We start from the raw sequence: 12,930 nt of genomic DNA on the forward strand, positions 1-12,930 counted from the left end.
CTGCTCTTAGCTCTAAGGGAATGCTTGTTTGAACAACCAAGTCTTAAGTTTCTTTTTAAATGTCGCGTGGCATGGTTCAAGGCGAAGGTCTGGAGGTAGCGAGTTCCAGAGTGAAGGTCCCGCTGTGGATAGTGCGCGTTTCCTCAGAGAGGATTTCGCCGGTTGGGTGATTAGTCTGTTCTGATACGCACTTCTAGTCGGTTTCACGGATGTGTGTAGCTGAATTTGAAACGTTAAGTTGAGAGGAGCGATGTTATATAAGGCCTTATGTATCATCATTAAGGACTTGAATTGGATCCTGTATTTAATCGGAAGCCAGTGGAGATGGTGAAGAATTGGGGTGATATGATCTCTTTTTTTTGGCAGTTGAGAGAATTCTTGCCGAGGCATTCAGGGACCATCTGAAGTGGTTTTGTGGTGCATGCTGGTAGGCCTAGGAGGAGAGTTACAGTAGTCCAGTTTTGGGAGTATGATGGCTTGTAGCACCATGCGGAAGTCTCTGTATAGAAGGAGAGGTTTTAATTTCTTTAAGGTTTGTAGTTTAAAGAAACATTCTTTTGTTGTGTTATTAACGAATTTGTTGAGGCTGAATCTGCTGTCTATGATGACTCCCAGGTCTTTTACTTGTTGCGAGGAGGTATCCAGACGTTGGCTAGCGTTAGGAAGTGAGGGTGGGACATAGTTTTCCGGTGCTATAATGAGGATTTCGGTTTTGTTTGTGTTTAAGACCAGGTTGAGGCTGGTGAGTAGGTTGTTGATAGCTGAAAGACATTTATTCCAGTATGACATGGCTTTGTGTAGTGAGTCTTCTATAGGGATGAGGATTTGTATGTCATCCGCATATAGGAAGTGTATTAGCTTGAGGTTAGTGAGTAATTGACAGAGCGGGAGAAGATATATATTGAAGAGAGTCGGAGAGAGGGATGATCCTTGCGGTACCCCCCTCTTGGATTCGATGGCGTGAGACTCTTTGTTATTTATCTTGACCTTGTATGATCTGTTCTCCAAAAACGATTTGAACCAGTTGAATGCTGCTCCTGTAATGCCAATGTCCGTTAGGCGTTGCAGGAGGCACGGGTGGTTTACGGTATCAAACGCTGATGAGAGATCCAGGAGAGCGAGGAGGCAAGGTTGGCCTTTTTCTAGATTAAAGATAATAGTGTCTGATAGTGAGGCTAATAGCGATTCGGTATTCCTAGTCTTACGAAAACCAAATTGGTTTGAGGTGAGGATGTTGTTTTCTTCAAGAAATTCTGTAAGTTGTTTGTTAACAACTTTCTCCATAATTTTGGCAATCATAGGGAGGTTTGCTATGGGTCTGAAGTTAGCTGGGTCTGAGGTGGGAAGGTTGGGTTTTTTGAGGAGCGGTTTGAGCATGGCTAATTTGAGTTGGTTAGGGACTTGGCCTTGGGTGAGAGAGCAGTTGATGATGTCTGCAACAGGTTTGGCTATGGTGTTGGTGATCAGACTCAGAATGAAGGAATATGGTCTGATGGGTGGGAGGATGGTTTTATCTTCTTGAGGATATTCTCTATTTCTAATGTGGATGTGGGCTCAAACGAGTCGAGCACTGTTGGGGTTGTGTTGGGTTGTTGAGTGGTTGAGTGTGATGGTTGTTGGACGGTTGAAAGCGATGATTGTTGGACGGTTGAGTGCGATGATTGTTGATCTGTTGAGTACAATGATTGTTGAACGGTTGAGTGTGATGGTTGTTGAACGGTTGATTGTGATGATTGGGATCTGTAGTTGGTTACGTGGTTTGGATGTGTAGATGCTCCCTTGAGGGGGGCTAGGAGTGAGGTGATTTTTAGAGATGTGAATCGGAACCAGAATCGGTTCGGATTTCAGTTCCAATTCACATCTCTATAGATGTGAATCGGAACCAGAATCGGTTCGGATTTCAGTTCCGATTCACATCTCTAGCCACTGATTTTATTGTCAAAGAAGTCAGCTAGTTCGTTCGCTTTGTTGAGAGCTTGATCGTCTGGAATGGTAGGCGCCGGGGGTTTAGTGAGGGTTGAAACATAGGAGAAAAGAGCTCTTGAATCAAATATGAGGTGGTGGATTTTTTTGGAGAAGAATTCTCTCTTGGTTTTGTTGATGTCGTTTCTGTATGAGTTGAGGCACGATTTGTAGATGAGGAGGGTGGTTGAAGATGGGTTTTTTCGCCAGTTTTGTTCAATAGGTTTTGTAATAGGGTGCAGAGTATCAAAGGCGGTGCAATAGGTGTAATAGGGTGCAAAGTATCAAAGTATCAGAGTATCACATTCCCATTTACCCAAATTTTTATGCAAAGTAGGCGGTGTAATAGGGTGCAAAGTATCAAAGTATCAGAGTATCAGTTTTGTAATAGGGTGCAGAGTATCAAAGGCGGCAGAGACATCAAGAAGGCCCATCGGATATGAGTTTCCCCTGTCTAAGCCCTGCCTCAGAAAACCCAGTGCAGATAATAATAAAGTTTCTGTTCCATGACATGTGAGGGGCGCAATACAGAGAACTCGTCCTGAAAGTCCTGCTCCTGGTTCAAATCAGCCTTCTCCAATAATTTTGCCAAATTAGAAATTAGAAATTGGGCGATAGGTACTGGGCAGAGATGGCTTTTTAATTTTAGGGTAATCATCAGCTTTCTTTATTTAGGCATTTTTATATACCGAAGCATATTGTGTACACTTCATGTCATTTTACATTGTATCTGTGGACCATCTTTAATGACGTGTCCTAAAAAGCATTAAAACAAATAAATAACCCTATAAATAGTAAAAAAAAAAAACACAAAAAAAAAACCCATCTAAAATTCATCTAAATTTAGTTTTTACAAAATAATAAAATACATAAAATTCATTCAATATCAAACTAGTTATAAAATAGTGTTTATAATAGGCACTCTTTGTGATAATCTAGATTCACAGGGGAGTCTCAAGAGAAGTCATATTACATTGTTGAACACCTGCGCGAACAACCATGTTTTTAGCTGTTCTTAAAAGGTTGTATGCTCACCTCGAAACGTATATCCAGGGGAAGAGTTCCACAGTTTTGGGCTTGACTATAGAGAGGACCCTCTCTCTGACTGCATTAAGATGTGCTGACTTGGGAGATGGGACTGGGAGAAGTGCTTTACCTAGGGACCTCAAATTGCGAGAGGGTGTGTGGATGCGAAGGGCTGCATTTAGCCATTCGTTATTATTGCCACAGATGGTTTTATGAACAAGCGTTCCCAGAATCTTAAAGTAACCAAGCCTTCCCACCTCCTTCCACTACCCACCTCTCCCCCTCCTTTTGCCCTTCTGCCCTCAGTCAAATCACTGTCAAGCTCTTCAACCCCAGACTATTTTCAGCCAAAAAAAAAAAAATATATATATATAAATTCTATCAACGCATCTATCATTATAATCTCTCCAAGACTCACGGTTGTAAACATTATCTGTATAGTTGGGGTCTCATAGCCTACGGCTTCATGCTCCTGTCTATCGAATTCACTGGCGTAAATTGCCTTGTTAATTGCTTAACTGTTTAACTGTTTAATACAAATAAGCCTTTGTAACTGTTTTGTTTAACTGTTTTAATGTTAATCGTAACTAGCTGTTTAATGTATTTTAAGCCGTAATTAAGCCGTATTTAACTGTTTAATGTAAAAAGCCCCGGCCAATCAAGCCCCGGGCGAGTTGCCGTTATTTGTAAACCGGATTGATTTGTATCTCAAACAGGAATTCCGGTATAGAAAAATTAAAAATAAATAAATAAATGAATGAATAAGCGTCAAACATTTGTGTTCGATTCGAGAATGGATAGGGAACCAGTGAAAGCTCGTCAAGATTGGGGTGATATGATCAATTTTTTTGGAATTGGTTAACAGATGCGCGGCAGCTTTCCGAAAGAGTTGCAAAGGGCGAATAGATGTTAGCGGTAAGCCAAAAAAAAAGAGCATTACAATAATCCAACTTTGATAATAAAAGAGCTTGGAGCACCATTCGAAAATCATTATAGTGTAACAAAGGGGCAGATTTTAAAAAAGTACCCTGGATTTTAATAGATATGCGCGCGCCGTGCCGCGCAGCCTGCCTCCGTTCCCTCCAAGGCCGCTCCGAAATCGGAGGAGCCTTGGAGGGAACTTCCGCCCCCCAGCCCTCTCCCCTACCTTATTCTGATGGCTTTAGGAACCCCTTCTGATAAGGAGCTGGAAAGCAGCTGAACAAGATACTGTACAAACCTTGGTGAAGCAGCTTTAATCACCCACCCCAGAGAAACCTCCCCCTCAAAAGCAGGAGATTTCCTAAAGATCTGACTACATTACCTACAATGGGGGTCAATACTCAGTGCCTTGTTGTGGGTTAATTTTGGAGTTATGCACAAAAAATAAAGTTTTGAATATTTTTGAATGCTGAATCCCTAAGTTTTGTGCACACAGCTTTATTCAGTGGCAGAGTGTGCGCGTCTGTCTCGCTGAATATCCGGGACAAGTTACGCCGCTCACCGCCTCTCTGAATACTGAGCTCATTATCTCCTGCTTCTGTTTCATTTTCCAGTGGAATTTGGTGCCAAGCTGTGTCCTATAAACTGCAGCTTTTTACTGATTTTCTGGACTAACCGATTGTTTAAAATGTACTTGCAATATTCACAGCAGCCCCGTGTCCTTGTCTTCCTGGAAACGGATCTGGGGCTCAGCCCTGCCCCATGAACTGGCTCCAGCACAAGGGAAAGTGCTATTACATCTCTAGAGACAGTGAGAGGAGCTGGAGCTGGAGCCGAGAGGACTGTGCAGAGAGGGACTCTCAGCTCCTGGTGATACAGGACCAGGAGGAGAAGGTGAGGAGCCATGCATATTTATTTATATACCAACCTTCATGAAAAATATCATATCATATCGGTTTACAAGGAACAGGGGTGTTATAACATTAACGAGAACGAGAAGAAAAAAGTTACAAAAAAACAAGGTGTTATGGGAACTTGGGAAACTGAGAGAGCAGACAACAGAGGTTTAAACAATTATAAGCTTAACAACTAAAGTACTGGATGTGCCATGGATCACAAAGCGCTCTCTATAAAATAATACGTAAATAAATAAAATAGAACTTATATACAAGAAAATAAGGGTGGCCACGGAGCAGTGCCGTGGCAGTACTGGAGGAGGATTAACAAAATGGATGGGGTTGTGACTTTCCAGTCACAGGGACTTAGGAGGGGGGGTTATGAGCAGGCTTGTTGGAACAACCAGGTCTTGAGTTTTTTCCTGAAGGTCAGCAGGCAGGGTTCCTGTCTGAGGTATGGAAGGTCCCGCTGTGGAGAAGGCACATTCCCTGGTGGATATACAAAAGGTGGACTTAGAAGAGGGGGCGTGGAGGGTTCCTTTATAGGCCTCTTATAGGTCTTTTGGAAGTGTGTAGACATAGCGGGATATGTAGGTCGTATAGCAGAAAGGTTACTCAGGGGTACAGCAGAGATCTCACTGAGTCCTGAGCACTGCAAGGGGACAGGGAATGAAGGAGAAGCAGCAAAGAGGTCAGGGTTACAATGCAAGAAAGCACAAATCCAGCCCAGCAAATGTATCCTACAGATTCAGAGATTTGTTTAAAGTAAATCCAATGCGATCTCTCGGGTCCCACTGGACCCTTCCTCCTGGAGAGATGAGCAAGGTCCAGTGGGAGTCCAGACATGGAGCTGGATCATGCCTCATACAAATGTTTTCTTTCTGTACTTCCCCCATAAAATAGATTAGGAGTTATTGGAGCTGGCGTAACAATGAGAGGAGCATTAGGAAGTGGGTTGGAGGTCTCTTAACTGTATGTGCGTCCTGTACATTATTGGATAGAGTTCTCCGTTATAAACTTTGTGCCTTTTCCAATCCTTTATTTATTTACAGTAATTTCTGGCCCCCCAATCACCAGACATGTCTTCTGGGCGGCTCTGGGATAAGCAAACACAATATAAATAGAATAACAAGGAGGATAGGACAGAAGGAGGCTAATTATAGGAGCTAGAGTTAGAAAACAAGATTAGGGTGCCTGGTGCCCTTCATAAGGGTACAGGAAGTCTATCCCGCCCTTCTCTGTCCTGCGCTTCTCGTCTGCTCACCATCCATGGGACGGGAGGTGCCCAGGGTGAATATTAACAAGGACCAAGCTGGAATGTTACTTTTCCTGGGGGCAGGGGTGCATTGAACAGGTCTCGTCTCTGTGGGATTTTCCTTGCTCGGGGCTTCTGGGTCTCAGGTTTGCTTTGTGAGATGCACAGAAGGTTTCTGTTCTGTGTTTGCACAGGATTTCATACACCGTCAGGCAGGGGACAGGTATCACTGGATCGGACTTCACATCCCAGCACCGGGGAGGAACTGGACCTGGCTGGACGACTCCCCCTTCAATCAAACGCTGTAAGAGACGTCTGAGCACTTCTTATGTTATTGTATAGATTGATTGGAATCCAGAACCACCCAAATCTCTCCCCTCCCTGTTACACTTTCATATCCTGCTGCCTTACAATAAATTACATACAGGCACACTGAGTCCCTTCCCCAGAGAGCTTACCGTCTGTGCATCTGTGCAAGATAAAAAGCCTTGTCCAGGTCACAAGGAGAGTCAGAGGCAGGAGCAGGACTTGCACTCGGGTCATTTGGCCATAGTTGGACCATGATGTCTCTCATAATTACATCCATTTCTCTTAAGAAAGGTGGTGCAAGGAGCCTCATTAAACCAGCAGATCTGAGTACAGCACCCCAGGGTATCTGCTTGTTCATCTCCCAGTCCTAGCACTCCCTCTTTTGGTCTTATTCCTCCCTCTTCTGCCTTTTTACATATTTCATTTCTTATGTAACCACCTCTCTTCATCAGGGGTCAACGTCCCAGCCCTGGAGATCACTGGATTTGCCCCACAAGGGTGGGGAAAAGTTCTGGGTCCTGTGGATTGGGAACAGGAATGAAAAGCAAGGCCACTGAGTCGAGGTTACCTCCAAAAATAACAACACACAACCCACACCAAGCTGTGCTCCAGACAAGAGAAAGATTTCACTTAGAGAAAAACAGTTACAAAGCAAAGTTCAGACCAGTCTTCAGTCAGGGAGAAACAGCCCCTCCCCTCTCCTTCATCTCCCAATCCCCTTCTCCCTGCAGAGTCCTTCTGCGCAGTGAGTCAGTGACTCTCCTCCCGGTGCCACCCAGCCCTGAGAAACCTCTCCCATCACTCACGCCGAGCAGCCCAAGTCCAAGCTCCCACTTCCCTCTGGTGAGCAGGAAGTCCTCCTTCACTCCTGGCTGCCCCGCTCCTTCCTGCCCCTCCCTGTCCTGCACGCGGCTCTCAGGTCTTTCAGCTTCAGACTTCTACCCAGACTGCTAGGACCCCTTATCCAGGGACCCCGTCCACAACTCCCTGTGGTGCCTCCCTCCTGTCACCCATCCACCATCACTCAGTCCTACCCCTCCTACAAGGCTCCCAGTATTAACCAGTGTAGCGCACTAACCTAGAGTAAGGCCTAAGCTGCCCTACACTTAAATGTTTACATTTCAAATAATTGAATTCCCGGAGTCCCATTCTTCAGATGTCTGTGCTGTATTCATGCTTTATGTGTATCAGTGTGACGCCTGCATGGGGCTCTGATGAAGATCTGCTCTTCAGCTGTCTGTGCTGTATTCATGCTTTATGTGTGTCAGTGTGACGCCTGCATGGGGCTCTGAGGAAGATCTGCTCTTCAGCTGTCTGTGCTGTATTCATGCTTTATGTGTATCAGTGTGATGCCTGCATGGGGCTCTGAGGAAGATCTGCTCTTCAGCTGTCCATGCTGTATTCATGCTTTATGTGTATCAGTGTGATGCCTGCATGGGGCTCTGAGGAAGATCTGCTCTTCACCTGTCTGTGCTGTATTCATGCTTTATGTGTGTCAGTGTGACGCCTGCATGGGGCTCTGAGGAAGATCTGCTCTTCAGCTGTCCGTGCTGTATTCATGCTTTATGTGTATCAGTGTGATGCCTGCATGGGGCTCTGAGGAAGATCTGCTCTTCAGCTGTCCGTGCTGTATTCATGCTTTATGTGTATCAGTGTGACGCCTGCATGGGGCTCTGAGGAAGATCTGCTCTTCAGCTGTCCGTGCTGTATTCATGCTTTATGTGTATCAGTGTGATATCTGCATGGGGCTCTGAGGAAGATCTGCTCTTCAGCTGTCTGTGCTGTATTCATGCTTTATGTGTATCAGTGTGATGCCTGCATGGGGCTCTGATGAAGATCTGCTCTTCAGCTGTCTGTGCTGTATTCATGGTTTACGTGTATCAGTGTGATGCCTGCATGGGGCTCTGATGAAGATCTGCTCTTCAGCTGTCTGTGCTGTATTCATGCTTTATGTGTATCAGTGTGATGCCTGCATGGGGCTCTGATGAAGATCTGCTCTTCAGCTGTCTGTGCTGTATTCATGCTTTATGTGTATCAGTGTGACGCCTGCATGGGGCTCTGATGAAGATCTGCTCTTCAGCTGTCTGTGCTGTATTCATGCTTTATGTGTATCAGTGTGATATCTGCATGAGGCTCTGAGGAAGATCTGCTCTTCAGCTGTCTGTGCTGTATTCATGCTTTATGTGTATCAGTGTGATGCCTGCATGGGGCTCTGAGGAAGATCTGCTCTTCAGCTGTCCGTGCTGTATTCATGCTTTATGTGTATCAGTGTGATATCTGCATGGGGCTCTGAGGACGATCTGCTCTTCAGCTGTCTGTGCTGTATTCATGCTTTATGTGTATCAGTGTGATGCCTGCATGTGGCTCTGAGGAAGATCTGCTCTTCAGCTGTCTGTGCTGTATTCATGCTTTACGTGTATCAGTGTGACGCCTGCATGGGGCTCTGATGAAGATCTGCTCTTCAGCTGTCTGTGCTGTATTCATGCTTTATGTGTATCAGTGTGACGCCTGCATGGGGCTCTGATGAAGATCTGCTCTTCAGCTGTCTGTGCTGTATTCATGCTTTATGTGTATCAGTGTGATGCCTGCATGGGGCTCTGAGGAAGATCTGCTCTTCAGCTGTCTGTGCTGAAGACTAAAGAGGTTAGGACTTTTCAGCTTGGAGAAGAGACGACTGAGGGGGGATATGATAGAGGTGTTTACAATCATGAGAGGTCTAGAACGGGTAGATGTGAATCGGTTATTTACTCTTTCGGATAGTAGAAAGACTAGGGGTCACTCCATGAAGTTAGCATGGGGCACATTTAAAACTAATCGGAGAAAGTTCTTTTTTACTCAACGCACAATTAAACTCTGGAATTTGTTGCCAGAGGATGTGGTTAGTGCAGTTAGTATAGCGGTGTTTAAAAAAAGATTGGATAAGTTCTTGGAGGAGAAGTCCATTACCTGCTATTGAGTTCACTTGGAGAATGGCCACTGCCATTAACAATGGTTACATGGAATGGACTTAGTTTTTGGGTACTTGCCAGGTTCTTATGGCCTGGATTGGCCACTGTTGGAAACAGGATGCTGGGCTTGATGGACCCTTGGTCTGACCCAGTATGGCATTTTCTTAGGTTCTTATGTTCTTATGTATTCATGCTTTACGTGTATCAGTGTGATGCCTGCATGGGGCTCTGAGGAAGATCTGCTCTTCAGCTGTCTGTGCTGTATTCATGCTTTATGTGTATCAGTGTGATGCCTGCATGGGACTCTGATGAAGATCTGCTCTTCAGCTGTCTGTGCTGTATTCATGCTTTATGTGTATCAGTGTGATGCCTGCATGGGGCTCTGAGGAAGATCTGCTCTTCAGCTGTCTGTGCTGTATTCATGCTTTACGTGTATCAGTGTGATGCCTGCATGGGGCTCTGATGAAGATCTGCTCTTCAGCTGTCTGTGCTGTATTCATGCTTTACGTGTATCAGTGTGATGCCTGCATAGGCTCTGATGAAGAGCTGCTCTTCAGCTGTCTGTGCTGTATTCATGCTTTACGTGTATCAGTGTGATGCCTGCATAGGCTCTGATGAAGAGCTGCTCTTCAGCTGTCTGTGCTGTATTCATGCTTTACGTGTATCAGTGTGATGCCTGCATAGGCTCTGATGAAGAGCTGCTCTTCAGCTGTCTGTGCTGTATTCATGCTTTACCTGTATCAGTGTGCACCTGCATGGGGCTCTGATGAAGAGCTGCTCTTCAGCTGTCTGTGCTGTATTCATGCTTTACATGTCAGTGTGATGCCTGAATGGGGCTTTGATGAAGATCCTCATTTCAGCTGACCAGAGAGGTGCAAACAATTTAAAGTGAACGTTGAATCAGGAAAACTTCATTCTGGTCTCTCTCTCCCCCACCCCAACACCCAACCCAGCAGTCTCTGTTCCCCACCCCCACTCAACCATCCCAGCAGTCTCTCTAGTCCCCACCCCCACTCACCCATTCCCAGCAGTCTTTATCTCTGCGCCCCTAACCCCCACACCCATTCCAGCAGTCTCTCTCTCTCTCTGTTCCCCCCCCACCCATCACAGCAGTCTCTGTCTCTCTCTCCCTCTGTTCCTCCACCCCACACCCATTCCAGCAGTCTCACTCTCTCTCTCCCCACCCCCAACACCCATCCCAGCAGTCTCACTCTCCCTCCCCCTCCCCCACCCCACACCCATCCCAGCAGTCTATCTCTGTTTCCCCACCTCCCACTGATCCCAGCTGTCTCTCTCTCTGTTTCCCCACCCCCACCCATTCCATCAGACTCTCTCTGTTCCCCCACCTCCCACTGATCCCAGCAGTCTCTATCTCTCTCTGTTTCCCCACCCCCACCCCCTTCCCAGCAGTCTCTCTCTCTTTCTCTGTTCCTCCACCCCACACCCATCCCAGCAGTCTCTATCTCTCTCTGTCCCCATCCCAGCAGTCTCTCTCTCTGTTCCCCCATCCCCCACACCCATCCCAGCAGTCTCTCTCTCTCTGTTCCCCCATCCCCACCCATCCCAGCAGTCTCTCTGTCTCTCTCTGTCTCTCTCTCTCTCTCTGTTCCCCCACCTCCCACTGTTCCCAGCTGTCTCTCTCTCTCTGTTTCCCCACCCCCGCCCATTCCATCAGACTCTCTATTCCCCCACCTCCCACTGATCCCAGCAGTCTCTATCTCTCTCTGTTTCCCCACCCCTACACCCTTCCCAGAAGTCTCTCTCTCTTTCTCTGTTCCTCCACCCCACACCCATCCCAGCAGTCTCTCTCTCTCTGTGTCCCCATCCCAGCAGTGTCTCTCTCTGTTCCACCATCCCCCACCCATCCCTGCAGTCTCTCTGTCTCTCTCTCTGTTCCCCCACCTCCCACCGATCCCAGCAGTCTCTTTCTTTGTTTCCCCACCCCACCCATTCCAGCAGTCACTCTCTCTGTTCCCCCACCCCCCACACCCATCCCAGCAGTCTCTCTCACTTTTCCCCCACCCCCACCCCCATCCCAGCAGTCTCTCTCTCTGTTCCCCCATCCCCCACCCATCCCAGTGGTCTCTCTCTGTTCCCCCACCTCCCACTGATCCCAGATGTCTCTCTCTCTCTCTTTGTTTCCCCACCCCACCCATTCCAGCAGTCTCTCTCTGTTTCCCCATCTCCCATAGCCATCCCAGAAGTCTCTCTATCTGTTCTCCCACACCCATCCCAGCAGTCTCTCTCTCTCTGTTCCCCCATCCCCTACCCATCCCAGCAGTCTCTCTCTCTCTGTTCCCCCATCCCCCACCCATCCCAGCACTCTCTATCTCTCTCTTTCTCTCTGTTCCCCCACCTCCCACTGATCCCAACTTTCTCTCTCTCTGTTTCCCCACCCCCAGGCATTCCAGCAGTCTCTCTCTGTTCCCCCACCTCCCACTGATCCCAGCAGTCTCTCTCTCTCTGTTTCTGTACCCCCACACATTCCAGCAGTCTCTCTCTCTCTGTTCCCCCACCCCCACACCCATCCCAGCAGTCTCTCTCTCTGTTCCCCCACTCCACACACCCATCCAAGCAGTCTCTCTCTGTTCCCCATCCCCACCCATCCCAGCAATCTCTCTCTCTCTGTTCCCCCACCTCCCAACCCATCCCAGCAGTCTCTCTCTCTGTTCCCCCACCATCCACCCATCCCAGCAGTCTCTCTCTCCCTCCCCTACAGCCATCTCAGCAGTCTCTCTCTCCCTCTCCACCCCCCACACCCATCCTAGCTGTCTCTCTCTCCCTCCCCCACCCACACCCCATCTCAGCAGTCTCCCTCTCCCTCTCCCACCCCCACACCCTTCCCAGCAGTCTCTCCCTCCCCCATTCCCCACAGCCATCTCAGCAGTCTCTCTCTCCCTCTCCACCCCCACACCCATCCTAGCAGTCTCTCTCTCTCTCCCTCCCCCACCCCCACCCCATCTCAGCAGTCTCCCTCTCCCTTTCCCACCCCACACCCTTCCCAGCAGTCTCTCCCTCCCCCATTCCCCACAGCCATATCAGCAGTCTCCCTCTCCCTCTCCCTCTCCCACCCCCACACCCTTCCCAGCAGTCTCTCTCTCTTTTCCCCCATCCCCCACATCCCAGCAGTCTCTCTCTCTCTCTCTGTTCCCCATCTCCCACTGATTCCAGCAGTCTCTCTCTCTCTCTCTCTGTTTTCCCACTCCCACCCATTCCAGCAGTCTCTCTCTGTTCCCCCACCCCCACCCCCATCCCAGCAGTCTCTCTCTCTCTCTGTGTTCCCCCACCTCCCACTGATCCTAGCAGTCTCTCTCTGTTTCCCCACCCCAGCCATTCCAGCAGTCTTTCTCTGTTCCCCCACCTCCCACTGATCCCAGCAGTCTCTCTCTCTCTCTGTTTCCCTACCCCCACACATTCCAGCAGTCTCTCTCTCTGTTCCCCCACCCCCACCCCATCCCAGCAGTCTCTCTCTCTCTCTCTGTTCCCCCACCCCACACACCCATCCAAGCAGTCTCTCTCTCCCTCCCCACCTACCTCCATCTCAGCAGTCTCTCTCCCTCCCCCACCCCCACACCCTTCCCAGCAGTCTCTCTCTCTGTTCCCCCACCCCATC

General features: G+C 48.0%; 2 protein-coding genes across 4 annotated transcripts in view; both read left to right on the forward strand.

Moving 5' to 3' along the window:
• The window catches only part of LOC115078357 (killer cell lectin-like receptor subfamily B member 1B allele C), a 359,813-nt gene that overhangs the window by 262,887 nt on the left and 83,996 nt on the right, over window positions 1-12,930 (forward strand). The window lies entirely within an intron of this gene.
• LOC115078354 (killer cell lectin-like receptor subfamily B member 1B allele C) overlaps window positions 1-12,930 on the forward strand; it is a 30,770-nt gene that overhangs the window by 15,810 nt on the left and 2,030 nt on the right. For both annotated transcript variants that reach the window (XM_029581258.1, XM_029581257.1), the window contains exons 4-5: window positions 4,619-4,803; window positions 6,255-6,364. In XM_029581258.1, coding sequence (XP_029437118.1) covers window positions 4,619-4,803; window positions 6,255-6,364 — 295 coding nt within the window. The remainder of the gene's footprint in view (window positions 1-4,618; window positions 4,804-6,254; window positions 6,365-12,930) is intronic.

The sequence above is a fragment of the Rhinatrema bivittatum genome, chromosome 16 (assembly GCF_901001135.1).
Source record: "Rhinatrema bivittatum chromosome 16, aRhiBiv1.1, whole genome shotgun sequence".
NCBI classification, from domain to species: domain Eukaryota; kingdom Metazoa; phylum Chordata; class Amphibia; order Gymnophiona; family Rhinatrematidae; genus Rhinatrema; species Rhinatrema bivittatum.